This window comes from Staurois parvus, unplaced genomic scaffold, assembly GCF_062004578.1.
Source record: "Staurois parvus isolate SC_StPar_1 unplaced genomic scaffold, SC_StPar_1.0 ptg000114l, whole genome shotgun sequence".
In the NCBI taxonomy this organism is placed as follows: domain Eukaryota; kingdom Metazoa; phylum Chordata; class Amphibia; order Anura; family Ranidae; genus Staurois; species Staurois parvus.
Window position 1 is genome coordinate 5,746,847 of NW_028317910.1, and position 26,434 is coordinate 5,773,280.

At 42.0% G+C, this 26,434-nt stretch overlaps 1 protein-coding gene across 19 annotated transcripts in view; it reads left to right on the forward strand.

The window, feature by feature from the left end:
* WNK1 (WNK lysine deficient protein kinase 1) overlaps window positions 1–26,168 on the forward strand; it is a 239,269-nt gene extending 213,101 nt beyond the window's left edge. For 11 of the 19 annotated variants that reach the window (XM_089671781.1, XM_089671780.1, XM_089671783.1 and 8 more), the window contains 8 exons: window positions 3,477–3,544; window positions 6,778–7,370; window positions 8,545–8,747; window positions 8,922–9,104; window positions 12,758–12,850; window positions 21,694–21,735; window positions 22,379–22,569; window positions 23,397–26,168. In XM_089671781.1, the coding sequence (XP_089527907.1) occupies window positions 3,477–3,544; window positions 6,778–7,370; window positions 8,545–8,747; window positions 8,922–9,104; window positions 12,758–12,850; window positions 21,694–21,735; window positions 22,379–22,569; window positions 23,397–23,714 (1,691 nt within the window). In that variant the 3' untranslated portion in view covers window positions 23,715–26,168. The remainder of the gene's footprint in view (window positions 1–3,476; window positions 3,545–6,777; window positions 7,371–8,544; window positions 8,748–8,921; window positions 9,105–12,757; window positions 12,851–21,693; window positions 21,736–22,378; window positions 22,570–23,396) is intronic. The other 8 variants (XM_089671777.1, XM_089671792.1, XM_089671782.1 and 5 more) reach the window with 5 other exon arrangements.
* Window positions 26,169–26,434: the final 266 nt, after the last annotated feature.

The window sequence follows — 26,434 nt, forward strand, 5'->3', positions numbered from 1 at the left end:
ATATACAGAACCCCCCCCCCCCCCCAAAAAAAAAAACTGTTCAAGCCTGATGCCAAAGCAAGGCTCCAGCTTTACCTTCATAAAGATGTCAGCTATAGATTCAATAGGAGTCAAAGGTCAAATGACTCCTATCAAAATTGACCCTTGAATGTGTATGTATGCATGCATGTGCAGTAGGGACCTTAGGTCAGAAACTCCTTTGGGACAAAGCCTGATGTGAATGTACAATATGTAATGCACTATGAAATTTTCAGCGCATTGTACATACCTAAAAAATAAAATAAGCTTTATGTATTTTGAACCTGACACTTCAGCTTGAGTGAATAAAACATCAGATGGATGGTCTGTGCATAATTAATTTAAAGCAAATACATGTAGTTTACATTCTTCTGAGAGAGATATATATATATATATATATATATACAGTCATGGCCGAAATTGTTGGCACCCTTGATATTTCTCCAGGAAATCATGTATTTCTCACGAAACGTATTGCATTAACACATGTTTTGCTATACACATGTTTATTCCCTTTGTGTGTATTGGGACAAAACAAAAAAAGGGAGGAAAGAAAGCAAATTCGACATAATGTCACACAAACCTCCAAAAATGGGCTGGACAAAAGTATTGGCACCCTTTCACAACTGCGGATAAATAAGAATGTTACAAGCATGTGATGCTCCTGTAAACTCACCTGGGGCAAGTAACAGGTGTGGGCAATATAGAAATCACACCTGAAAGCAGATAAAAAGGAGAGACGTTCACTTAACCTTTGCATTGTGTGTCTGTCTGTGCCACACTAAGCATGGACAACAGAAAGAGGAGACGAGAACTGTCTGAGGACCTGAGAACCAAAATTGTGGCAAAATATCAACAATCTCAAGGTTACAAGTCCATCTCCAGAGAACTAGATTTGCCTTTGTCCACAGTGCGCAACATTATCAAGAAGTTTGCAACCCATGGCACTGTAGCTAATCTCCCTGGTCGTGGACGGATGAGGAAAATTGATGAAAGATTGCAACGCAGAATAGTCCGGATGGTGGATAAGCAGCCCCAAACATGTTCCAAAGACATTCAAGCTGTCCTGCAGGCTCAGGGAGCATCAGTGTCAGCGCGAACTATCCGTCGACATTTAAATGAAATGAAACGCTATGGCAGGAGACCCAGGAGGACCCCACTGCTGACACAGAGACATAAAAAAGCAAGACTACAGTTTGCCAAAATGTACTTGAGTAAGCCAAAAGCCTTCTGGGAAAACGTCTTGTGGACAGATGAGACCAAGATAGAGCTTTTCGGTAAAGCACATCATTCTACTGTTTACCGAAAACGGAATGAGGCCTACAAAGAACAAAACACAGTACCTACGGTAAAATATGGTGGAGGTTCAATGATGTTTTGGGGTTGTTTTGCTGCCTCTGGCACTGGGTGCCTTGACTGTGTGCAAGGCATCATGAAATCTGAGGATTACCAAAGGATTTTGGGTCGCACTGTAGGGCCCAGTGTCAGAAAGCTGGGTTTGCGTCCAAGATCCTGGGTCTTCCAGCAGGACAATGACCCCAAACATACGTCAAAAAGCACTCAGAAATGGATGGCAAAGAAGCGCTGGAGAGTTCTGAAGTGGCCAGCAATGAGCCCAGATCTAAATCCCATTGAACACCTGTGGAGAGATCTTAAAATTGCTGTTGGGAAAAGGTGTCCTTCCAATAAGAGAGACCTGGAGCTGTTTGCAAAGGAAGAGTGGTCCAAAATTCCGGGTGAGAGGTGTCAGAAGCTTATTGATGGTTATAGGAAGCGACTGATTTCAGTTATGTTTTCCAAAGGGTGTGCAACCAAATATTAAGTTAAGGGTGCCAATACTTTTGTCCAGCCCATTTTTGGGGTTTTGTGTGACATTATGTCATATTTGCTTTTCTGCCTCTGTTTTATATTTGTTCCAATACATACAAAGGGAATAAACATGTGTATAGCAAAACATGTGTTAATGCAATACCTTTTTTGTGTGAAATACTTGATTTTCAGGAAAAATATCAAGGGTGCCAACAATTTCGGCCATGACTGTATATATATATATATCAGTTATGCATTCCTAGGAGTTGAAAACACCATCAGGACAGCGGTGAGCAGGGGTCAGGACAGCAGTTGTCAAATTTTAGGTGACCCTTGGCGCATAAGTTATTGTCAGGGTCAGACTAAAAATGAAAGGTGACGCAACATGATTCATACTTGATGAGTTTGGGAAGTTGTCGGGGCTAGATATTAATTGGGAGAATGTATGCTATTACTATTTTTATTACTTACTTTTTTACTTAACTTTTTTTTTTTTTTCGTCACATAGGGGACACAGTTCTTTATTTGATCATTTTTTGGTGACAGGTTCTCTTTGAGACATGCAGGGCAGACTTAATCGTACACCCAAGCAAGTGCCAACTTTGCCCTCGTGGGGCAGCACAGGTGTCCCATTCGTGTCTATTGGGATGCAGCAGTTGCTCCCAATTTGAGATCTTTGCAGGTCCCTGAATTCATATTGTCTGCTTTTGAAGACACGCACCCACATGGATGTTAAATTGGGAGCAATGGCTGTGTCCATTCAGCCACTGTATCCCAATTAACATGAATGGGATTGCTTGCACAGTATGCAGTGGCGGGACAGTCAGTGAGCCGCATGCAGTGGCAGACTCTTACCGCAGGGCTGGACGCTTGCAGATCTGCTCTCTCTGCTCCCCATTTTCAGCTGCTTGATCAGCTAAGTCTGTGGCCACCTCTGTGAAGTAAGCCAGTGACCACAGCCCTGGACCTGCCCACCACTTGGCCGACCAAGAAAAAGCTGCTGAGCAGCAGAGCAGCTGTGGCCCTATGATCTGCAAGAGCCACATGGGAGAACTCAGTACCAAACTATGGGGAAAGTGCCACAGGCAACCAAACTGCCCATTATCGTTGACCTGTTTTTCCCTTGGAGGCAGATGAGGGGAAATAAAGGACTCTGTGCAGACTCCCAATATGCTCTTTAACACCCAATACACCATCATTTGGTAAAACACAAGTGGGCAGCCCTGCAAGTGGTTGGAGTTCTACTTGTATTGTGACCTGCAGCTGTCTGTAAAATAAGGCAGGCTTGGCTCAAGCTACTCTATCCACCTTCCTTTGCTGGTACAGTATTTGCCTTGTTGGTAGTATTTTGCTGCAGCACCCTTGAAGAAGCCTGCCATCACCCCAGTTGTGAAAGGCTGCTCTAAATTGAGACTTGACACACTCAGAGAGGACTGATAGTTGTCTTTAGAAGTGAAATACAGCCAACACCTCTAACGATTAGCAGATGAACAGTTTTTTGTATACAATTTTTTTTTTTTTTTTAGTTCAGCATTCTTAATGCCATATCAACATGAGTAGGATTGTTATACTGTGTTTTCACACCATTTAATTTAGAGAACTAATAGTGAAATGTAGGTATAGTTTTAAAACTAATGTTTTTCATTCAGTTACAGAGCCGGCAAAAGCCAAGCCTGCAGAGACTGGTGGTGGAGTTCTGAAAATGGGGCGATTTCAGGTTGGTTTCTCACGTCATTAACTTTCATGTTCTGGGTGAATTATAAGGTGTAATGCAAGCAGCCTACTTCTAATGTACAGAGAAGCCCAATGCTGCAAGTTAAACATTAGAGCAGTGCCCATTCATTGCACTTTGTGTATTTGCAGACTCCGAATGACACCTTCCCCCAATTCATTGTAGATTAATCTTGTTTCAGAGTTTCATCTCTGCCCTGCATTCACTGTAGACTTGACTAGGCTACATGTGCCATACAGCTGGTGATATCATGAGTGGGGTGGAGCACGCAGGTGACAGCCATCTTGGATCCTCTTGTGAGGCAACAATGTGGGCTCTTGTGGGACTACAGATTGCAGCAGAATGCTTTTCCTTAGTGAAACTGCAATTCGCATCAGACTGAATGCCCTTGTGGGACTACAGGTCGCAGCTGTCTGCCTACTTTGAGGCACACAACTTTTCCTTGTGGAGGTGGTGGGGCACTGGCAGAATTAATAGGGTCAGATCTTCTGGGATAACCAGCACGCTAGTCCTTAGTGGATCCTACTCTGCCTTTCTGGTTTATGGCTGGCTGCAAAACCTGAAGCCTTGACTGATGGGGAGGGGGTTATGCCTAGGAGGGAATTCCCTGTCTCTTTTTTTCTGTGTCCAGTCACCTGAAGGTGGCAGCATAACCAAAGAAAATGATTTTTACAGGTAAACCAAAGGAATTCCTTTAATTTGCAGGGATTTCCTCTCACTTCCTGTTTGGCTTTGGAACAGGAAGTGAAGGGAAATCTCAATGGCATACAGATGGTGCACAAAAATCTGACAGGAGTTATAACCCTCCCTTGCTCTATCCAAAATAATAATAATAATAAAAAAATTTGCCTATAGTTCTACTTTAACCTGTTCCCGACCGCGCTATAGCCAAACGATGGCTACAGCACGGTTGGCTAGTCCTGGAGTGTGCACTGCACACGATCTGTGATTGCTGTGTCCTTTGGACACAGCAGATCACATGACTAACGAACAGGCCAATCACAGCAGCATTTACCATATGACCAGCTGTGTCCAGTCACAGCTGATTACAGGGTAAATAGGAAATGTCAGTTATCGGCAGTCCTTTCCTCATGCTGACAGCACGTGAGGAGAGTCGGTAAGCTGCATTTCGCAGGGGGACATCTACACTGATCTTATCAGTGTGCTGGTGATCAGTGTAGCTCCAGCCGTGTGGCCAATAGTGCCCATGTGTGCTGGCAATCGGTGACCATCAAACGCTTTTGGGGTTTTTTTCCCCCCAAAATGTTTTCTTTTTTTTTTTTTTTTAGAAAATAATAAAAACCTCAGTGGTGATTAAATACCACCTAAGGAAAGCTCTATTTGTTTAAAAAAAAATTATAAAGATTTAGTTTGGGTACAGTGTTGCATGACTGCACAATTGTTTTTCAAAATATGAGAGTGCTGAAAGCTGAAAATTGGCCTGGGCAGGAAGGGGGTAAAAGTGCCCGGTGGGCAAGTGGTTAAATCATTAAAACCCAAGCGATATCATCTCAAGAACTCCTAATCCTTTTCCATATTATAGGCTAAGGAAAAAAATTAATAATTGAGTATCTTTGTAGGTACAAAAAAAAGGGCATTTATTCTTTTCTTTTTTTTTTTTATCATTACAGGTACATTACGTTGAACCGTCCCATAAAGGCAGACAGTTACTGAATGGCAGGAAGAATGAATGGACTACAAGAGTGCTCATCAGCGCCCTTGCAGTTTATTGAAAACTACAAGCCTTGAGCTGCAGTACATGGCTGACAGTACTTCTAGTATATTCATTCACAAGTAACTGTGAATTAATGGCTCGGCCATGTGGGCGACATCCCTCACGGCCATGCTGTTTTCAATTTGTGCCAGTGGAGAAAAGAACCCCCACCTGCTGTCACAGAAAAAGGATCGCTGGTGGCAGGAGGTGGGGTGCAGCGAAGCATGTTACACCCTAAATATGAACTTATCCTTTAAGGATTCAATGTATTGTCAATAAACAATGTGCATGTAAAATTGTCCAATTCTGTGAAAGTGAAAAAATAATTGACTAAGCAGGAGTGTCTGCCTTATCTATAATCACCTGAGTAGCCTTTTAATAAAAAGGAGTAGCCATACCTTTCTCCTATAAAGACCAAACACCCTTAGCTTCACTCTTCCTTTTTTACCACTATATATTAAATCCCAGTGCCAACTTAAAGTAGAACTATGGATAAAACAGGTTGTAGGGAAGAGGCCCTTGTCCCTATCAATATGGGGACAAGGTGTGTGTTAGTGGGGCGGTGGCGCCCCCCCATGTTGAGGACATATGGCCTGGTATGGTGCACATGCTCAGTTTGGTGTGTATTGCTAGAGACAAAAGGAGAAAAAAATTCCTGATAAATAGCCACCATCCTCAAAAATTTGGAGTTGAATATAAAGAAATGGACCCCCTAAAATTGTTTGGGACTTTGAAGGCGTAGGCATTACACACATAAAAATTTATGACATAACATACCATCTGAGATTATTTTGTAACATCACCATCGAGGCTATTTATTTGGTAACAACAATGCTTTGTATACACAATAAACCATTGCTGATCATATTAGAACATCACCATCAAAACATATTGTTTTAAAAGAATTGCAGGAACGATTTACATAGATCCCCATATGGAAATGTTAATCTTTTTTTATGTGTGTAATTTGACAAAATAAAGATTTCACATTTTTAACTCAACCTATGTATCTATGCCTTCAAAGTCCCAACCAATTTTAGGGGGTCCCTTTCTTTATATTCAACTCCATATTGCTAGAGAGGTTTTTTTTTTCTTGGGAGAGTGCATGTGATCAGCACAGGGCCAATCAGCTCTGTCTTGACAGAGGTCAGGGGTTCTGCATCCTCCTACGGCAGAATGAAAGCTCCTCCTACAAGCTTTAACCTTTGCTGTGCTGGACACTGATAAAAGTCACAAGACTGCTCTAACCACTGAGGAGAAAAGGTATTTAGCATGTTTTATCTTTACTGAAATACTTGCTGTTCCATGTTGTGTGTACTGTGGGAGACAAGATACAGTGAATGCAGGGTCCTGGGTTTAGTAACACTTTTATCTATTCTGTTTCTACAGAATAAACGTAAAGTAATATGCTGATATTGAGGTTGAGGTGTGCATAAAGCAAGAAGGTAAAATTATGCTGCAAATCAAGAGAAATCATGTTTTTGTTTTTTGTTTTGTCCTGTAGGTGTCCGTAGCAGTAGATGATATCCTGAAGCTGAGCGAGGAGCCAAAACTGCCACAGCGGGAAGTTTCATCCACCTCATCCACCACTTCTTCTTCCATGTCGTTTAGCAGCCCAGAAAGTACACTGGTGAAGCCAAAGCTCAGTGCATCAGGGTCCTTAGACATAGTGGATGGTGTAGGACCAGTCCATGTTCCCACACATAGTCCCTCCCCAAAACAGTCTGTACAGGTGGGCCGATTCCAGGTTACCACCTCCACAACTGATAGAGTAGGCCGCTTTTCAGTATCTCGCGCAGAGGATGACCTATCATCGGGCCACACAGAAACAGAGCTGCCACGAGCCTCTTCCCCAAAGACACAGTCCCATCTCAATGGACCATCTTCCCATCCCGAATCATCAACCACTCTAAGCGATCCGCCCAGGGGAGTGCATGATGACAGCTTGGGGAGCCCTGTTTTGCCCCACCCTCTGAGTTCAAAGCCCAGCTTGCAAAGTCTTAGCAACTCCTTTAACTCCTCCTACATGAGCAGTGACAATGAATCAGATATAGAAGATGAGGAGCTAAAGAAGGAGCTACGGAGGCTGCGGGACAAGTGAGTGGCCACCATTTTCTGGTAGCTTTTTACTGAGTGTTTACTTTTTTCTAATGTGGTGTTATGTTCAGGACTGTTTTTTTTTTTTTTGTTTTGTTTTTTTGTTTTGTTTTTTTGTTTTGTTTTTTTGTTTTGTTTTTTTGTTTTGTTTTTTTGTTTTGTTTTTTTGTTTTGTTTTTTTGTTTTGTTTTTTTGTTTTGTTTTTTTGTTTTGTTTTTTTGTTTTGTTTTTGGTTTTTTTTTTTTTTCTTCTTTCCGCTCTCTCCTATTGTTTTTCTCTTTTATGCACGCACACACACACACACACACACACACACACACACACACACACACACGCACACACGCACACACACCCCGTCCCATTTAAATGCCTCTTATTTAGCCACATCCCTTTCTAGTGATTGTTGTTTTTTTTGGCTATAAGGGCCTACACTTGAGGCCCATCATGTTCACAGAGTTGATTTCAAGACCAAGCAGATTTTCAGTTTATTTCAGCTAAATATATTTCAGGTGCATCAAAACAAAATGTGTACAAAGTCTTACAGTTTTTCTTTATCAAGTATCCGCAGCTTGAATCTAAAAGCCTGCCCTTGGCCGTCATGCTGCAGTGAAGGGTCCATGCTTGCCGATATGCCCCTTGCTGAGCCTGAAATATAGTTTTTTGTGTTTTTTTTGTTTTTTTTAAAGAATGTTAACCCCTTGATGCCGACTGTACGCAAATATGCGGCTTCTCGGCAGCTGGGCCTTGACGCTGAGCGGCCGCATTTTTGCGTACCATTTGAAAACACGTATGTGCTGAGAGCGTGTCTTATGCGTTCACAGCACATATGTCGGTGTCTCACGGAAAGGTCCCGATCGTAACGGGTCCTTACGATCGGGACCTTTTCCAATCATGTGACCGCCATGACAGAGAATCACAACGGTCACATGACCCTAAAACTCCGCCCCACCTCCTGGCGTCTGAAACCCCTTAATGGGCCGGGAGGCACCGATGTGAAGAGGTTAAAAAAAAAAAAAAGGCAGAAACAGCCGAACCTTTAGATTCTTAATTGAGAAGGGCTTTGTTAATGGATATGCCATATTTACAAGTATGTATACATGTTGTTGGTTTCTTTTATGTTGTATGGGATTCTGTGAATGTGCATCGTCTGCATGGTTTGTTTTTTCTCTCACAGGCACCTGAAGGAGATACATGAGCTACACAGCCGCCAGAAACAAGAAATTGAGAAACTGTACACAACATTAGGCAAAGTACCTCCTGCAGTCATAATCCCTCCTGCAGCGCCCCTGTCTGGCCGGAGAAGGAGACCGACCAAGGGGAAAGGCAGCAAATCAAGTAGGGGGAGCTCTTATGGGAACCGCAGTCCTCAGCTCTCAGGTACCTAGGAGTAGCAACTCTATATATTCCATATAATGTATTTTCATTACAGATAGAAAAGGTAGTTATTGCCTTAAAGTGCGGAAACCACTAATTCAGAGGTCGACCCACTGGAAATATAGAGCTTTTCCCATAATCCTCTCTGGTTCATCTGTTCTATTCTTTTACCTGTAGGTGACCTGTCCACACAGAGTGCTCCTGCCACCATTCCCCCCCAGCAGAACCTTCTCCTTCCCCCTTCTAGTGTGCCGGACCCCGGACACCACCTGAAACCCTCACCCTCCAGTGACATCCTCTGCTCTGCCTTCACCAGTGATGCTGCCCTCTCTGTACCCAGTTTATCCGCCCAGGGACAAGGTAAACCCAAAAGGCACACCCTGGGAACATTTACCTTTCTAAAACTAACTGGGAAGACTCTGTGTCACCTTCCCATTTTTCACAGGTGCTAGTGGGAGACTGTTTTGACACATTTTTTTTCTCCATATCTTGACATATCAAAAAGCATAGGAGGTTATTTCCCTAGTTTGAATAATAGGTTGAACTGTGCATATTCTCTTTGGTCCTATATGGCAACTGTGCATTCAGAACAGCTGTTTTATAGCCCATGTAAAACCTAAATTTAGAGCCATTTATCTAACTGGCCATTCACGTGCTGGATTTTACCCCAGATAATATAAAGTTATTTATCTAGATGTACATCCTAAGGTGCTGGTTTCTAGCACATACATAGCCTAAATATAGAGGCACTTATCTGAGACGCTGGTTTATAGCCCAGATACTATGTGTGTGCATACAGTGGGTATGAAAAAGAATCACCCCCTTTAAAATAATCACATTTTCTTGCTTTGCTGCCTGAAATAAAGACACAGTTTTTGTTTTATTCAGCTGTATTTTTATCCAAGTGAAAGATATAACCCCAACATGTCAGAAAAAAAATTTAAACATTCAAAAACTGAATCGCTGAGTTGGAAAAAGAATCACCCATTTGTGTCAGTATTTTGTTGAACCACCTTTTGCTTTAATTACAGCCTGTAGTCTGTTGGGAGATGTCTCTACTAACTTTGCACATCTAGACTTTGTAATATTTGGCCACTGCTCTTTGCAGAACTGCTCAAGTTCAATTACATTTGATGGTGACCGTCATTCCACTGATTTTTCAATAGGGTTTAAGTCTGGGTTCTGACCAGGCCATGCAAGGTAATTTTTTCTGTGTGCTTTGGGTCATTGTCATGCTGGAAGGTAAACCCATCCATTTTTCCTTCTATCCTGACAAGTGCTCCTACTGCAGAGAACAACCCCCCAAAATAACAGCATATTACCACCTCAATGCTTTACTGTAGGAATGGTGTTGTATGGATGGGGAGCTGTATTGGATTTCCCCCAGACATATCGTTTGGCGTTGAGGCCAAAAAATTCAATTTTAGTCTACATCTGACCATAATATTTCCATGTAGCCTAAAAATCTTCAAGGTGCGTTTTGGCAAGTCTCAGTCGTGACTGCATGTGGCCTTTCTTGAGTGTTTTTTTTCTTGCAACCCTTCCATACAAAGCCACATTGGTGGAGAATTTGTGATATTGTCAGATGCACACAATGACCACTCTGTCATAAGTTCCTGCAACTGCTTCAGAGTTGCTGTAGGCCTTTTGGTTTCCTCCTGGCTCTTTCATCCAGTTTGGAGTGACGTCCTGATCCAGGGAGGGTCAGTGTTGTATCAAATACCTTCCACTTTATAAAAATAGACTTCCCTGTGCTTCTAGGCATTGATAAAGCCTTTGAAATGTTTTTGTATCTATTTCCTGATGTGTGTCTGTCCACACCTTTATTCCGGAGAGCTTTTGACAGTGCTTTAGTTGCACTAGCAGGGACTGAAATGCTCCAGGAAAGCTCTTTTCTTCCTGAGCTAATCAGAATGACCACATCCTTTTTCCAACTTGATGCTTTTGAGTTTGATTTTTTTTTTTTTGTTTCAGGCTGCAGAGCAACAAAATTGTAATTATTTTAAATATATATATATATATGTATATGTATATATATATATATATATATAATCACCATTTATACAACTGGACATTTGCAGTGGCTGGATAATATAGACACAGTCTGAATATGTAACCATTTATACAAATGTGCATCCAGAGCTTTGGCTGCTAGCATACAGTGGGTAAAATATTTCTAAAGGTGGTATTGACATGTTATTTTCACCACGTCCGTAACAACCCATGCAATCCATACATAGAATTTAATTTCTACACTTATTTGTTTTGGTTTCTTATGTAATAAAATGGAATGACACAGGGAAAAGTATTGAACATATGAAGAAAGGAAGGTGCAAAAAAGCACAGAAATCCAACACACCAGCTGAAATCTATCAGAAATTAAAAGCAATCCTGCCCCTTGTCAGTGAAAATTAATATCAGCTGGTTCAGTCTTAACTGATGGCCTATAAAAAGGTGTCTCATTATCAAGTTGTCACACAAACACTTCATGATAGGTAAAAGCAAAGAGCTCTCCCAAGACCTTCACAACCCTATTGTTGCAAAACATACTGATGGCATTTAGTTTGAGGTTTAGAAATCCTTCTGTATGTTCCAATGAGCACTGTTGGGGCCATAGTCCAGAAGTGGAAAGAATATAATTTCACCATGAACCGGCCATGACCAGGTGTTCTTCCCAAGATTTCTGACAGAGTGAAAAGAATTATCAGAAGAGTTGTCCAAGAACCAAGGACCACTTGTGGAGAGCTTCAGAAAGACCTGGAATTAGAAGGTACAATTGTTTCAAAGAAAACAATAAGTAATGCACTCAACTGCTTTGGCCTGTATGCACATTCACCAGGCAAGACTCCATTGCTGAAGAAAAAGCATGTTGAAGCTTGTTTTAAAGTTAGCTGCATAACATTTATACAAGAATGTGAAATACTGGGAGAATATAGTCTGGTCAGATGAGACCAAAATGGAATTCTTCCGATGCCATAATACACACCATGTTGGGAGGTCAAATGGCACTGCACATCACCCCAAAAACACCATCCCAACAGTGAAGTTTAGAGGTGGGAACATCATGGGCGTGGGGCTGTTTTTTAGCATACGGTACTGGCAAACTTCATATCATTTAAGACATTCTTGATAAAAATCTGCCACCTACCAGGAAGATGAAGATGAAACGAGGGTGGACATTTCAGCAAGACAATGAACCCAAATAAAGCCAAGGAAACTCAATTGGTTTCAAAGATAATAAAGCTGCTAGAATGGCCCAGCCAATCACCTGACTTGAATCCAGTAGAAAATCTATGGAAAGAACTAAAGATCAGAGTTCACAGAAAGAGGCCCATGGATCCTTCAAGATTTGAAGACTGTGGAAGAATGGGCCAATATTACACCTGAGCAATGCATGTGACTAGTTGCTCCATACTGGAGGCAACTTGAAGCTGTCATTATCAACATAAATTTTGTACAAAGTATTAAATTTTCAGTTCGTGTGAAATACTTTTTCTGTGTCATTCCAATTTATTACATATAACTTAATTTATGAACTTATTTGTGTTGGTATCTTTATATGTTTGGATTGCATGGGTTGTTACTGACGTGGTGAAAATTTCATGTCAATAGCACCTTTAGAAATAGATCTATCTAGAAAAATGGCGGTGTGCTCAATACTTTTTACCGGTTGTATATATAGTTTAATCATAGAGCCAATTATCCTGCTTAGGGCAGGGAGTGCTGGGACTGGCATGGCTTCAGGTCACCTGCAATTTGCCCTCCAAAAATGTAAAAAGTAGTTCAGCCATTGTAAGTTGTGAACTTGATGTTTGACTTCTTGTTTCTCTCACTGTTCTCTGTACTGCTCTTTGTTGGCACTAAAATGCTGACAGAGCAGCACAGATTGAACTCCACTCCAAACACTCTTATCCAAAGTTTCCCTTTTTATATGTGCTGTCTTGTGATTTGTGACCTGTCTCTGCAGCGTCTGTCTCTGTCCTCTTGTCTGTTTTATTCCATCTCAACCACAGGCTGGGCCAAGTTTAACTGTGCATCAGAGCGGGTCTCCTTCAAAATGGCCGGCAGGAGGACGCGATTTCTGAGTACGCCCTGCTTGGCTCTTTGTGTGTAACTCTTTACTCCTTCCTTGTCTTTCTCTTTCCCTCCTACCCCCTTCCTGCCTTGCATGCACCCCTCTCGCCATGAGCTGCAGATCTGCTTCCTGCTAAGACAGGAGAGGAACAGTGGGGGTTTTGGGTAATTGATGTACTTTTCATAAGTCACATACAATTCTTTTGAGCTTCCCTTTGTGTTTTTTTTTTTTTTATTTGTTGTTTTTTTCTTAGCTTCTGATAATTTACTTCTGACAAATACAGTGGATATAAAACGTCTACACACCCCTGTCAGGTTTCTGTGATGTAAAAAAATTAGACAAAGATAAATAATTTCAAACTTTTTCCACCTTTTTAATGTGACCCTTAAACTGTACAACTCAATTGAAAAACAAACTGAAATCTTTTTTTTTGGGGGGGGGGGGGAGTAAACATAAAAAACTAAAATAATGTGGTTGCATAAGTGTGCACACCCTCTTATAACTGGAGATGTAGCTGTGTTCAGAATTAAGTTATCACATTCAAAATCATATTAAATACGAGTCAGTACACACCTGCCATCATTTAATGTGCCTCTAATTAACCCCCAAATAAAGTTCAGCTGCTCTAGTAGGTCTTTCCTGACATTTTCTTAGTCACATCCTACAGCAAAAGCCATGGTCCGCATAGAGCTTCCAAAGCATCAGAGGGATCTCAGTGTTAAAAGGTATCAGTCAGGAGAAGGGTACAAAAGAATTTCGAAGGCATTAGCTATACCATGGAACACAGTGAAGACAGTCATCAAGTGGAGAAAATATGGCTCAACAGTGACATTACCAAGAACTGGAGGTCCCTCCAAAGTTGATGAAAAGACGAGATGAAAACTGGTCTGGGAGGCTACCAAGAGGCCTACAGCAACATTAAAGGAGCTGCTGGAATATCTGGCAAGTACTGGCTGTGTGGTACATGTGACAACAATCTACCGTATTCTTCATATGTCTGGGCTATGGGGTAGAGTGGCAAGATGGAAGCCTTTTCTTATGAAGAAAAACATCAAAACCCGGATAAATTTTGCAAAAATATATCTGAAGTCTCCCAAAAAGCATGTGGGAAAATGTATTCTGGTCTGATGAAACCAAGGTTGAACCTTCTGGCCATAATTCCAAAAGATATGTTTGGTGCAAAAACAACACTGCACATCACCAAAAGAACACCATACCCACAGTGAAGCATGGTGGTGGCAGCATCATGCTTTGGGGCTGTTTTTCTTCAGCTGGAACTGGGGCCTTAGTCAAGGTAGAGGGAATTTTGAACAGTTCCAAAAACCAGTCAATATTGGCACAAAACACTTCAGGCTTCTGCTAGAAAGCTGAACATGAAGAGGAACTTCATCTTTCAGCATGACAACCACCCAAAGCATACATCCAAATCAACAAAGGAATGGCTTTACCAGAAGAAGATAAAAGGTTTAGGATGCCCCAGCCAGGGACCAGACCTGAATCCAAACGGAAATCTGTGGGGTGATCTGAAGAGGGCTGTGCACAGGAGATGCCCTCGCAATCTGACAGATTTGGAGTGTTTTTGTAAGGAAGAGTGGCCAATATAAGTCAAAATGTGCCATGCTGATAGACTCATACCCAAGAAGACTGAGTGCTGGAATAATATCAAAAGGTGCTTCAACAAAGTATTCGTTTACGGGTGTGCACACTTATGCAACCACATTGTTAGTTTATTTTTACTTCCCTCCACCTAGAAGATTTGTTGTTCAACTGAGTTGTACAGTTTATAGGTTACATTAACTGCTTTTCTGCCACCCTATAGCAGAAATACTGCTACAGGGCGGCGGGGGTGCGCAAAATCGTGTGTGTGTGTATATATGCGATTTGGCATTTCTGGCCGTTGGCGGCCTCACCTGGTGATCACCACCGGCACATGGCGATCACTGTGTATCACGGACGGGGGAGAGACCTGTTTGTAAACAATACTGATCTCTACCCTGTCAGCTCCTGCAAACTGTTTTGTATGGCTCTGCATAGCAGAGCCATACAATACAAAGCAGTGTGCTTAGTGTAAAGCACTCACACAGCACACAGTAAAAGACAGTTACAGTTAACACTTTGATCGCCCCAGATGTTAACCCCTTCCTGTCCAGTGACATTAGTACAGTGTCAGTGCTTTTTATTAGCACTGATCACTGTATTGGTGTTACTGCAAATGTCAGTGACAGTCCGTTCCCCCCCCCCAGTGTCAGAATGCCCTCCCCAGACCTGCTATAAGTTGCTGATCGCCACCATTACTAATATAAAAAAAATAAATTCCAGTATATATACCGCCATTTGTAAACTATAACTTTCAGGTAAACCAATTAATTTACACGTATTGGGATTTTTTTTAGCAAAGACATGTAGAATACATTTTGGCCTAATTTTATGATGAAATTTGATAAATTTTTTTTTTACTGGACATTTAATAGCAAACAATCAAATATATTGTGTTTTTTCTCAAAATTGGCTATATATTTATTTTTTTTTATAGCACACAAAATAACCACAGAGGCAATCAAATACCACTGAAAGAAATCTCTATTTCTGGGGGGAAAAAGGACAATTTTAATTTGGGTGCAGCATTGCATGACTGCGCAATTGTCAGTTAAAGTAATGCAGTGCTTTATCACAAAAAATGGCCTGGTCAGGAAAGGGGGGGGGGGGATCCTCTGGAACGCAAGTGGTTAAAGGTGGACAAAGTTCTGAAATGATTTATCTTTGTCTCATTTTTCACAGAAAGCTGACATTTTAACAGGAGTGTGAGACTTTTTATATCCACTGTAAGGGGCAAAAGATATTTTGAATGTTTTTGTATCGCAGACTTGTAGTTCTGAACATTGGCGTGCAACAGATTTTTCTTCCCTTCCCTTGTGGCAGAAATGAGAGCGGTCATCTTCAGTCCTCCACCTTGGTATAGCAGTGAATGGTCACTGTGTGGAGCAGTGTATAGCTGTTTCATGGATAACACTGGTCTATATAACCATTTCACTGCAACTTATCTGGAGAGCAAACATAGCCATCCTGCAGAAGTTGCTGAGCTTTGGTAGTGTGCCAAATATAAAGTAAATCTGACCTGAAAAAGATTGGGGTTGCCATTGCTGTTTTATTCTGAAATGCTCCAGCAATTCCGATTGGTCAGAGTGGTCATATGCCAGCATGTGACCAATCAGAATCGCTCTGATCCATTTTCGAAAGTCCTAAAGAAAGAAGGAAGACTAGCAGGGCTTTCTAAAATCAGGAATGTTAGATCGACCCTGTGGGCAGTGACAGCTAATCGCCTGTGGAGCCAGCGGAGGGTGTAGGGTGTTTTAGCTTTTCACAAAAAATTAAAAAGTGAACTTTAATTTTTTTTTCTCATATGCCACAAAGTATTTAAATCTGGTTTGTGTGCACCCAGTACTTTGGCACACACCTGATACTGTGGGTATCACACCTGAGCTGGGTAGGTAGGCAGGACCAGTCGCCCTGCACATGGAGAGAGAACCATAGAGTTCAGGAGTCATTTTGTGCTGGATTACCGTATTTTTCGCCGTATAAGACGCACCTGACCATAAGACGCACCTAGGTTTTAGAGGCAGAAAACAGGAAAAAAAAAATTCTGAACTAATGGACTGCAGACATAGTACAGGAGATGACCAGAGACTGCAGACACAGTACAGGAGATGACCAGAGACTGCGAACACAGTACAGGAGATGACCAGAGACTGCGAACACAGTACAGGAGATGACCAGAGACTGCAAACATAGTACAGGAGATGACCAGAGACTGTGGACATAGTACAGGGGATGATCAGAGACTGCAAACATAGTACAGGAGATGACCAGAGACTGCGGACACAGCACAGGGATGACCAGAGACTGCGGACACAGCACAGGGATGACCAGAGACTGCGGACACAGCACAGGGATGACCAGAGACTGCGGACACAGCACAGGGATGACCAGAGACTGTGGATAGTACAGGGGATGACTGCTGACCTTTGGGGAGGGGGGGGAGCGGGTACCTGAATTTGACAGGTACCCGCTCCCACTTCCGCGGAGTTGTTCTTTCATCTTACCTGTTCCTCGATCCAACCGCACGCTGTCTTCCCGGCTTCTGTAATGGCGCTCGGCATGACAGCCGGGTGCCCAGTGCGCATGAGCGAGAAGCACTTGCGCTTTGTGATTGGTCCGGCGGCTTCTGGGATCTGTCATGTGTCCCAGCTGCCGCCTTACCATTCACAAAAAGCACCGCTTCGTGCGCATGCGCACTTGGCACCCGGCTGTCATGCCCACACTACAGAAGCCGGGAAGACCGCGCCGCTGGATAGAGGAACAGGTAAGATGAAAGAACAACTCCACGGAAGTGGGAGCGGGTACCTGTCAAATTCAGGTACCCGCTCCCCCTCCCTCCCCAAAGGTCAGCAGTCATCTCCATAAGGTCCCGCTGTAGAGCTGAGCGGCCGGCCCGGTATTCTGACACGGCGGCGGTGGAAATACCGGATCGGCCGCTCCATATTCGCTCCATAAGACGCACTGACATTATCCCCCCTTTTTTTGGGGGAAAAAAAAGTGCGTCTTATGGAGCGAAAAATACGAGACTGCACAATTCTGGATGAAAAACTCCACAATTCAAGTAAGAGTGGTTCTTGTAGAAAATATTTGTTTAGCCCAAAGTTCAGTTTCAATTCAGTACCTTCAAATTGAGTTAGGTGTTGGTTGAACATAGAAAAGCCCCTTTAATTACCCTCTTGTTCTGTGACTGCTTCTGCTGGCCCTTTTCTGCTGCAGCTTATTCTACAGGCTTCTGTAACCTAACATACAGATCCCGTAATCAGCTGCATACAGAGCTGTTTTCTGCCTCCTCTGCATGTTATGTCAGCATTCTATCCCACGTTTTTGTAAAGACCTTTGATCATACTGATGCAGCGATGAGCGCCATCATTCTGTTTAATAAACACTAGCCTGTTATTTAGCTTCTTCCTAATAATAAATATGGTGAAATCAGTATTGCTGATTCTACTGATATTGTTAACAATTTCTATCACAACATCACTTGCTGGGTCGCTGTATAGTGGTGTTGGCAGAAATGAGGATATTGGGATTTTTATTTTCAGGCTTTTTTTTTTTTTCGTTTATATAATACAGAATAAAAAACCTCAGTGGTGCTCAAATACCACCAAAAGAAAGCTGTATTTGTGTGAAAAAGGTATATAAATTTCATATTTGGTACAGTATTGCATGATTGCGCAATTGTCAGTTAAAGTAGCTCTGTGCCGTATAGCAAAAAATGGCCTGGTCATGAAGGTGGCTAAATCTTCCAGATGCCAAGTGGTTAACCACTTCCCGACCGGCCATTGTATATAAACGGCCGGACAGTGGCACTGCAGGGTCGTGTGGCCGTTTATAAACGGCCTCCCCACACCCTGCTTGTGCGCGTTCCCCAGGAGTGCGCAGCACCACAATCCGGTGCCCGCTGTGTCCTCCGGACACAGTGAAACACCGATTATGTGATCACTGATTGGCCAATCAGTGATCACATGCAAAGTAGTAAGCAAGATGTCACTTCTGACATCATTGCTTACTACGTGTGAAATATGTGAATGATCACAGAGGTCATGTGACCAGCTGTGACCAATCACAGCTCACTCAGTAGTTCTCAATGGCTGCATGAATGCAGCTAGAGAGGAGGAGAAATTATTGCTTTTACAGCCTATATGGGTGTAAAAGCAATCAGAGTAAACAAAAAAAAAAAAATCTTCATCACCCCCTAAAAGTAGGACAGTGTCACCATGGTGACACTGTATTGCTAGGGTGACAGTATGTAAAAAAAATAAATAAAATAAATAATATAAAAAAAATGTTTAAAAATTATAATTTTTGGTTATAAACTAATTTTGCTTATTTATTTTTTTTACTAAAAAGATAACGGAATACATTTTGGCCAAGATTTATGATGAAATATTATTTATTTGCAAAATTTTATAAGAAAAACACTTTTCAAAATTTTTGGAGATTATCATTTACATAGCAAAAAAAAAAAAAAATCCCAGCGGTGAATAAATACCACAAAAATAAAGTTTTATCTGTCTCAAAAAAATGGTAAAAAATTCATATGGGTACAGTGTTACATGACCGCGCAATTGTCATTCAAAGCGTGATAGCGCTGAATGCTGAAAATTGCCCTGGTCAGGAAGGGGGTAAAAGTGTCCGGACTGGAAGTGGTTAAAGCTGAGCTCCAGGTATGTCGTTTTTTTCTTTTCTTTTTTCTTTTCTATGATTACATTGGTCCAGCTTGGACCAATGTAAGTATTCATGTTCTATACTTGCCGACGCCTGTGGAAGTGGAGAATCATTGTAGCAGTTTCCGCTACTACTGTGATCCTCACTGTCTTCTGAGTCCCATACCAAGCGCCTGTCCTGGTGTATAGTGAACAAAATTGCTCAGGCGCCACAGGCGCCATTCAGAGAATGCCTTGCACCTTTTTTGCAATAACTACAAAGTGTTCTCTGTTTGAATGCGGAAAAGAGGCAAGGTGGTGGTGGTGTCCAATCAGAGATTGCATTGAATTTACTGAGAAATTGAGCTGCAGCTGCTACAATGATTCTTTGCTTCCTCAAGGATCGACCAGATTTGGAACAAGTATACTTGCGTCGGTCCCAGCTGAATCTGGGATAATGTAAATGCGCCAAAAAGAATCTATATCTGGAATTCAGCTTTAATAAAGATAATATAAATACATACCGGTATATGTTTTTTCAGTTCAGTAAGTAAAACATAAAAGCCTTTCCTGGTGTAGTACCTACACACAGGATAGAAACCGTACATAGAGGAATAGGTAAGCTGCTTATGTGCTCAAAGTGTGCACCTTGTGAGATGGTGGAAGAGGAAGCACTGCTGGATCAGGAAGTTGTATGTAAGTTGCAATGTGCACCTTCTCTGACAGTGGAGGAGAAAGCAGCGCTGTATATAAGTTTGCAGTTCCTGGCTTGGCAAATAGTGAAGGAAGAAGCATTGTTGGGATCAGTAAGCTGTAAAAAAATGTGACAGTCCTCACCTCCAGATAGTAAGCTGTATATAAGGTGTCAGTATGTGCCTTGTCAGGTAGTGGAGGAGGAAGTTGTGCTGGGTCATTTACCATCTGTATGGAAGTACACATAGTGTCTCTGGATAGATAGTGGAGGAGGAAGCTGTGCTGGATCAGTATATAAGGTAAGAATTTGTGGGTCATTGACCAGAGAGATTATCAAAGTCTGATTATTTGCAAAGGATCCAAAGCAGAGAGTGCCTTGTAGGATTTGGACTTTAATTCTCTCTCTAATTGGTTTCCTGAGGGGCTGACAGAAAGCAAGAATAAATGGTGGATGAACAGAAGAGATCAGGTTGGGTTGGAATGGAACTAGTCTGATTAGTGGACATTTAATCTGGGAAGCGATGAGGGTGCTGAGGTATATCAGCAGTAATTGTATATGTAGATGATCATTACAAATATTTGAGCCTGAGTTGTGATCAGCTTTTTCATGGTTTATCACACTACTCGGGATATCTGATGAACCCTGCATGTAATGAGCAGGGAACTGCCCTGGGCAAGTAGCCTCACAAACTGCAGTTCACACAAATACTAGGCAATAGGCACTACAGTACAATCTCTTTCAGTAATGGTGTGCTGTGGTTAGCAGGAGATCCAGTTTCAAATAAGCGGCCCTCATTCTCTAAAACGACTGAGCAATCTGTGTCGGTTGTTTCCTAAGTTACTATAAGCCACTGGCCTTTGAAGTCATTAAAAGAGAAGTGTGGGTTTAAAAAAATTCTATTATACTCACCTAGACGTATGCAGCATCGACTCCCCCCCCACAGCTTCTAAGACTGAGGACTGAGCAACCAGTGGGCTTTGATCAGAATTCAGTTGTAAGTGAGCAGAGAGTCGGTGATTGTCAGTCACTGGCTCTCTGCTCTGTCCCTCCAGCGCTCACTGGAGCACCAGGCTGTGCAGGAGGCGGGAGTGGCTGACTCAGGCTCTTAGTGGCTTGCTGAGAGGCTGAGGCAGCTGCCGGTCCAGGCATCTTGGAAGGTGCCAGTTGTAAAGTCAGGATCAATCCAGAGCCTGGACCAGCTGTGTGATCCCCAGAAGTACATCTAAAATAGCTTTGACTATACTTCTTTGAGCCTGGGTTCACATATGTGTGAGTTGGTTTTTACAGCACGATTTCAGTCCCCTCCAGTGCGACTTTGACAATTTGCACCTGAACCATTGAACAAAGTATATGACAATGGAAATCACACCTGAACCGGGTTCAAAATCTTACCAGACACTTTTTGAAATCATGCTGCAGCCAACCCGCACATATGTGAACCACCTCTGTTCTGCAGGTTGACATGTCATGTGAATCGGATGCAGTTTAAAATGCATCCAATTTGCATATATGTGAACTGGGGCTTGTTGGGACCATACAAAGGTTGTTTATAAAAGAAAAAATTCAACAGAGTTCATTCTTCCATTCTTACAATGTTCTCTGTAACTATAGAACATTTATTTCTGCAACATCCCCCCTCCCCTTCCCAGTTTAAATTGTTGAGTTGTTTCTGCCTAATAGCAGCTTTCATTGCCCAGCCTTTGCAGGTCGCACAGTACCCAGCATGCCTTGCATAGATGGTGGAACTTGTAACTCCTGGTTGGTCCGCTTTTGCTTAATCTGCAGCCATTGGCCGGGGTCTTGGTGGAACTTCTGCTCTCTCTGCTTGGCTCTGCCCATTTCCTGTGCTCTGTTTTATCTGATCTCCCCCCATCCAGCTTTCTCCGTTGTTGGGATGTCAGCTCTGTGCTAACACATGTCTCTCTCTTTCTGCTTCAGGGAAGATGGTGAAAAAAGTCTGCCCTTGCAACCAGCTCTGTAGTAACTATCTTTTCTATATATCTATATCATTTCTGTGTTTCATATTCTGCAAACTGTCGCTCTCTTTATACAAATTCTAAGAGCCCTGTGCGGCCCACATATCGCACACCATGATGCTCCCGCTGTCTTGTCACCATCTAGTGGAGTCTCAGTAATCCACAGAAAACGTGACTTTTATATTATACACAGGTAAATACCTGGAAATCTACCCAATGGAATATTTATAAACATTGTGCAGGCTGAAAAATGAAAAATAAGCAGAATGTCTTTTTTTTTTTTTTTTTCCCCTCCCTGCTGGCCCATCCTAGGGTGCATGCATTTTTCTGAACTGCTTATTTAGAAGACACATTTTACTGCATTCTAATAAACAAAAAAAAAATAAAAAATTAGGCGCAGTAGTGGTCAGTTGTCCTCTATATTCTTAAACACTGGTGAACTTATGGCATGAATGGTGCCCATGCTTTAGAATACAGCATGTTGATGTGAAGCAGCAGAGTATAAAAGGTCTCAAGGTTTGAATTGAAGGGTATTTTTGCCTTTTTGGTCACACCTAAAGTCTCTGAGTTGTCATCCTTTTCTCCTGGGGAACGTCATTATCTGAACCTGTGCCATTTTCTTGAACATTTTGTTTTCTTCATTTTAGGGACAAGCAGTACAAATACAGTCGCCCCTTCTACTGCTCCAGCCCCACAAACCAACACAGCCCCTGTATCCTCCAGTCGGAAGGGGACATTCACAGATGATCTGCACAAGCTTGTTGATAACTGGGCCCGGGACGCCATGAACCTAACTGGAAAAAAGGGTAGCAAAACACCTGGACATCCCAGCTATGAAGTGAGTTGAAGCATCCTGCCTCCCTGATGATGAGTTATCGTCACATTAGAAATGCTTTCATTATTTGGCACCTTTCTCCAAAATTGTAATTTTCCAGAACCCTTTCAACAAAAACAATTGACCTGAATCGACTGAGGTATTACAATCCTACCTTCCCCTCCCTTCTAGTTGGCAACTTGTAAAGGGGAACTCTGCTAGTTTTTTTAGTTTTAGTCACATGGCCAGTTTGAGCTAACAAATGGAAAAAGTTTACACACTTTGTTATATATTTCAATGAAAGTTTTTGTGCTCCGAGTTTGGCTTTAAAGCTAGACATTTCAAGACCAAGCAGCAAGTGAAAGTCTATGTGAAGCCAAAAGGTTTTTCATTGCTGTTTGTATCCTTGCTAGGTAGATTTACACATTCTATTTGTCCTGGTAAGCACTATTAGTGGTACAGAATGTGAACACAAATAAAAATGAGTTGTCAGAAGAACAGGAATAAAGGAAGAATCCTTCAACAATGACACCTGTTCTGGTGACAGCTGTATTTAAAAGAGGAACTCCCCCCAATTTCTGAGGCTTTGCACCATGCGTGTAGAGCAGAAATTGAAGGGAAATTGCTTAGATGGGATACAGACTAAAACAATCCTAAAGGGTTTGAATCATTCCCTGATCTATCCAAAACACGAAAAAAGTTTTGATTTTTTTTTAGCCTCAAAAAACCAGGTGTACAGGTATAAATCCATTTATAGGAACAACATAAAATAAACTTTGCCAAGAAAGTTGTATTTCATTACATACGTACCTTGTGTGGTTAATATGTTTTAAATCTCTTCTTTTTCTCAGGGTCCTGGCATGGCTCGGAAATTTTCTGCTCCTGGACAGTTGTGTGTGAATCTTCCTCCATCCCTTGGGGTACCTGTTTCCATGCCTACAGCCTCTGCCAACTCCCTGGCTCAATACCCCAAAGGTGCCCCCCCTCAGCAGTACGGGTTCCCCGGTGCAACCTTCCAAGGACAGTGGAGTGGTCCCGGACTCCCACCATCTTCCCAGCCCATCAACCAGTTCCCGCCGACTGTGACTACTTCCTTACAGAACTTCAACATCAGCAACCTTCAGAAATCAATCAGTAACCCTCAGGGGTCCAACCTGAGGACTACCTAGCAGGAGAATGGCAGGAGAACCCCAACATATACTGCAAAACTGAGGGGAAGGGCAGGAGGGGAGAGTGCCACAAGATCTTCCCACCCACCGCAAGCCCCTCAGTGCTATTACTCCTGTCTCTTGCGTTCGCTTCTGTCCCTGTTTCTCCGTCCAAGGAGGCGGGACCCCGTTCCATCTGAAAGGTGGTTGTGAGCGCCCTGAAGTTGTGCACAATGGCCGTAGCACGTTCAGGGAGACGGGAGCGAGGGAGGTTCCAGACCCTGTTTGATGAGCAGCAGATAGGGGTTGCTGTCTTCTCTGCTCTTACGGTATATAGGTCATTAATGCTTTCAATTTAAGAACTCTTTAACGGCTATCGACTGCAGCATTATACTTGTATGAATTAAAGTAAATATATAAATATATATAAATATATAAAAAGTAATTGAAAAAAAAAAGTTCGGTGAGGACAATACTCTACCATCAGTTATGATGTGGATACACTGTGATATAATATATTTATGTTGTTGGACAACATTAGTACTTATGATAATAAAATAGCGGAATGTTAAGAAGGTTACAGAGAAAACCAGAACATCTCCTCATCAGTCACTTTAATAAAAAAAAAAAAAATATATATATATCATTTTGGCTCTGTCCTGTCCTTTTATTGGTTTTAATGTGAATGTAAAATTGTACAGAACTTGAACATAGCTTTGTCCTCCAACGGTTTTCTGTTGCATATTTGGTGCCTTGAGAAACATTCAACCTGTAAGTTCCTCTCTGAGGAGGAAGAGAGCTGGTTTGTGGCTGCGCCTTTCTGTCCCCCAGCAGAGACAAATAAGTATTGTTTGCTTTTAGTAAAGTGTAATGAGCTGGCAGGTCCAGAGAGCGGCAGAGAGAGTGCAGCAGGTAGTCTTGGGGTTGGAGTAAGTGACAAATACATGGTGGAGTTGTACCGCTGTCCTATTTTGTCCATGTGGTGTTGGTTAGAGCTTTAGCTGGAAGGTAGAAGTGAATGAGGAAGTGTTTAGTAAATGGCTATCTATTGGTCACCGCTGAAGGAAGGTGGGTCATTTTTCCTCTTGGTGAGGGATTTGGTTTTTATCTGCCAAGGTATTGCAGTTTCCTGGCAGTAAATGGGTTGCAAAAGCTAAGATTTTAAGCTGTGATGTTTCCTTGGAGTTTGAGAGCAGAAGGGTCAATTTAGTGCATTGTTTAGAAAAGGTATTTAGGAGAGAATCCTGGTATCTAACTGGTAATGCCTCACCTCACTAAGGCACCTTTAGCAAATAATTAGAAGCTATGTATATTATAACCTGCAAACAGTATTAACTCTGTCCCATTGTACATTTGTTTTCAAGTTTACACCAAAGTGATCAGACAGCCTACAGTTCAGAGTTGATTGTCTTCAGATGGAAAAACAGCAGCAGTCTGTCTTGTGTGTCCTAGTTCTGTAGGGTGATAGATACAGTATATTTACCAATAAGGAAGCTGTAACTTCTGTTCTTGAATGCTAACTTAACGCAATGTTTTTTTTGTTTTGTTTTTTTTTTGCCCTGCAGGGCAATCTGGCACTTGGCACTTAAAGGCGTCAGATAATTTTTGCTGTTTTCCTGCTGACTTTATTCAGATCCCTAACAGGTGAGAGTTCTTAGCAGGCTGTGTTCATCAGACTTGCCATAAACTGACCTCACACTTGTACCCTGATTTGAGGGTTTCCTCAGATGACTCGTCAGCTCCATGTAAAGGATGTATTTCTGTAGCAGAGGGTTGTTTTTTGTTCGTTCTGATGATTGCATAAAGCTACAAGGTAAAGTTAAGGGACCTAGTCCTTCTGTCCCAGGGAGTGAGTAAAGTGAAAGTGTCCACTACTAGAAATATTAGATTTCTCCTGCTTTTCATTGGGAGATGGTGAGGCAGCTGTGAAATGTGCTGATCCTATCTGGCGCAGCTTGGGTGTTGCAAGTGTGGTCAAAGGGTTTGGGTAGTGTCTGGAAGCAGGACAGAAGAATTCCAACAGGGAATTTGCACACTTGGCAGCAGATTAATATTTATTTTGCATATTTTATATCTTTTTCCAGTTTGTCAAGTTTGAGAACTTTTTTTTCCCATTTAAGTTGTGCATGCTTTGCATTATTTTCACTGATTTTACTTCCTTCCTGTGGACACAATAAAATAATAAATGCTACTGAACTCTAAAAGTTATTTACCTTTATTCTGCATCTTGTATCTTCCCTCCCCAAATGAGTCTTTTTCTGGATTTAAAAATGTGTTTTTTGTTCCCCCCACCCCCCGATATTGAACACTGTATGAAAATGAAATGAAATAAATGAGATTGTGGGATTCCCTGGAGCTGTGAATTTTCCGTTTTGCACTTTTTTTGTCCTGCATCTTTCTGTACAAATTTGCACTTTTCTCTTTTTATCGCCTCTGTAGACTGATATTAAAACTAATAAAGGAAGCCTTATTTTATGTTGGTGTTAATTTATGTGTGACATGATCCTACTTGTGGGGAGGTTTGTGGACATTTCAGTTAAATTACAAGTATATATGAATACATTCCTAATGTCACAGTAATACAGCAACAGCATATTTCTTTCATTCATTGACGATCATAGCCATTCTTCAGATGGTTTTGATACCACCACCTACAGGAGCAGGATGCTAGGTGCATTTACACTAAAAGCACACCCAGTAAGTGTTCCTCTAGAGGTGGCCAAACCCCCATCTGCAGTAAG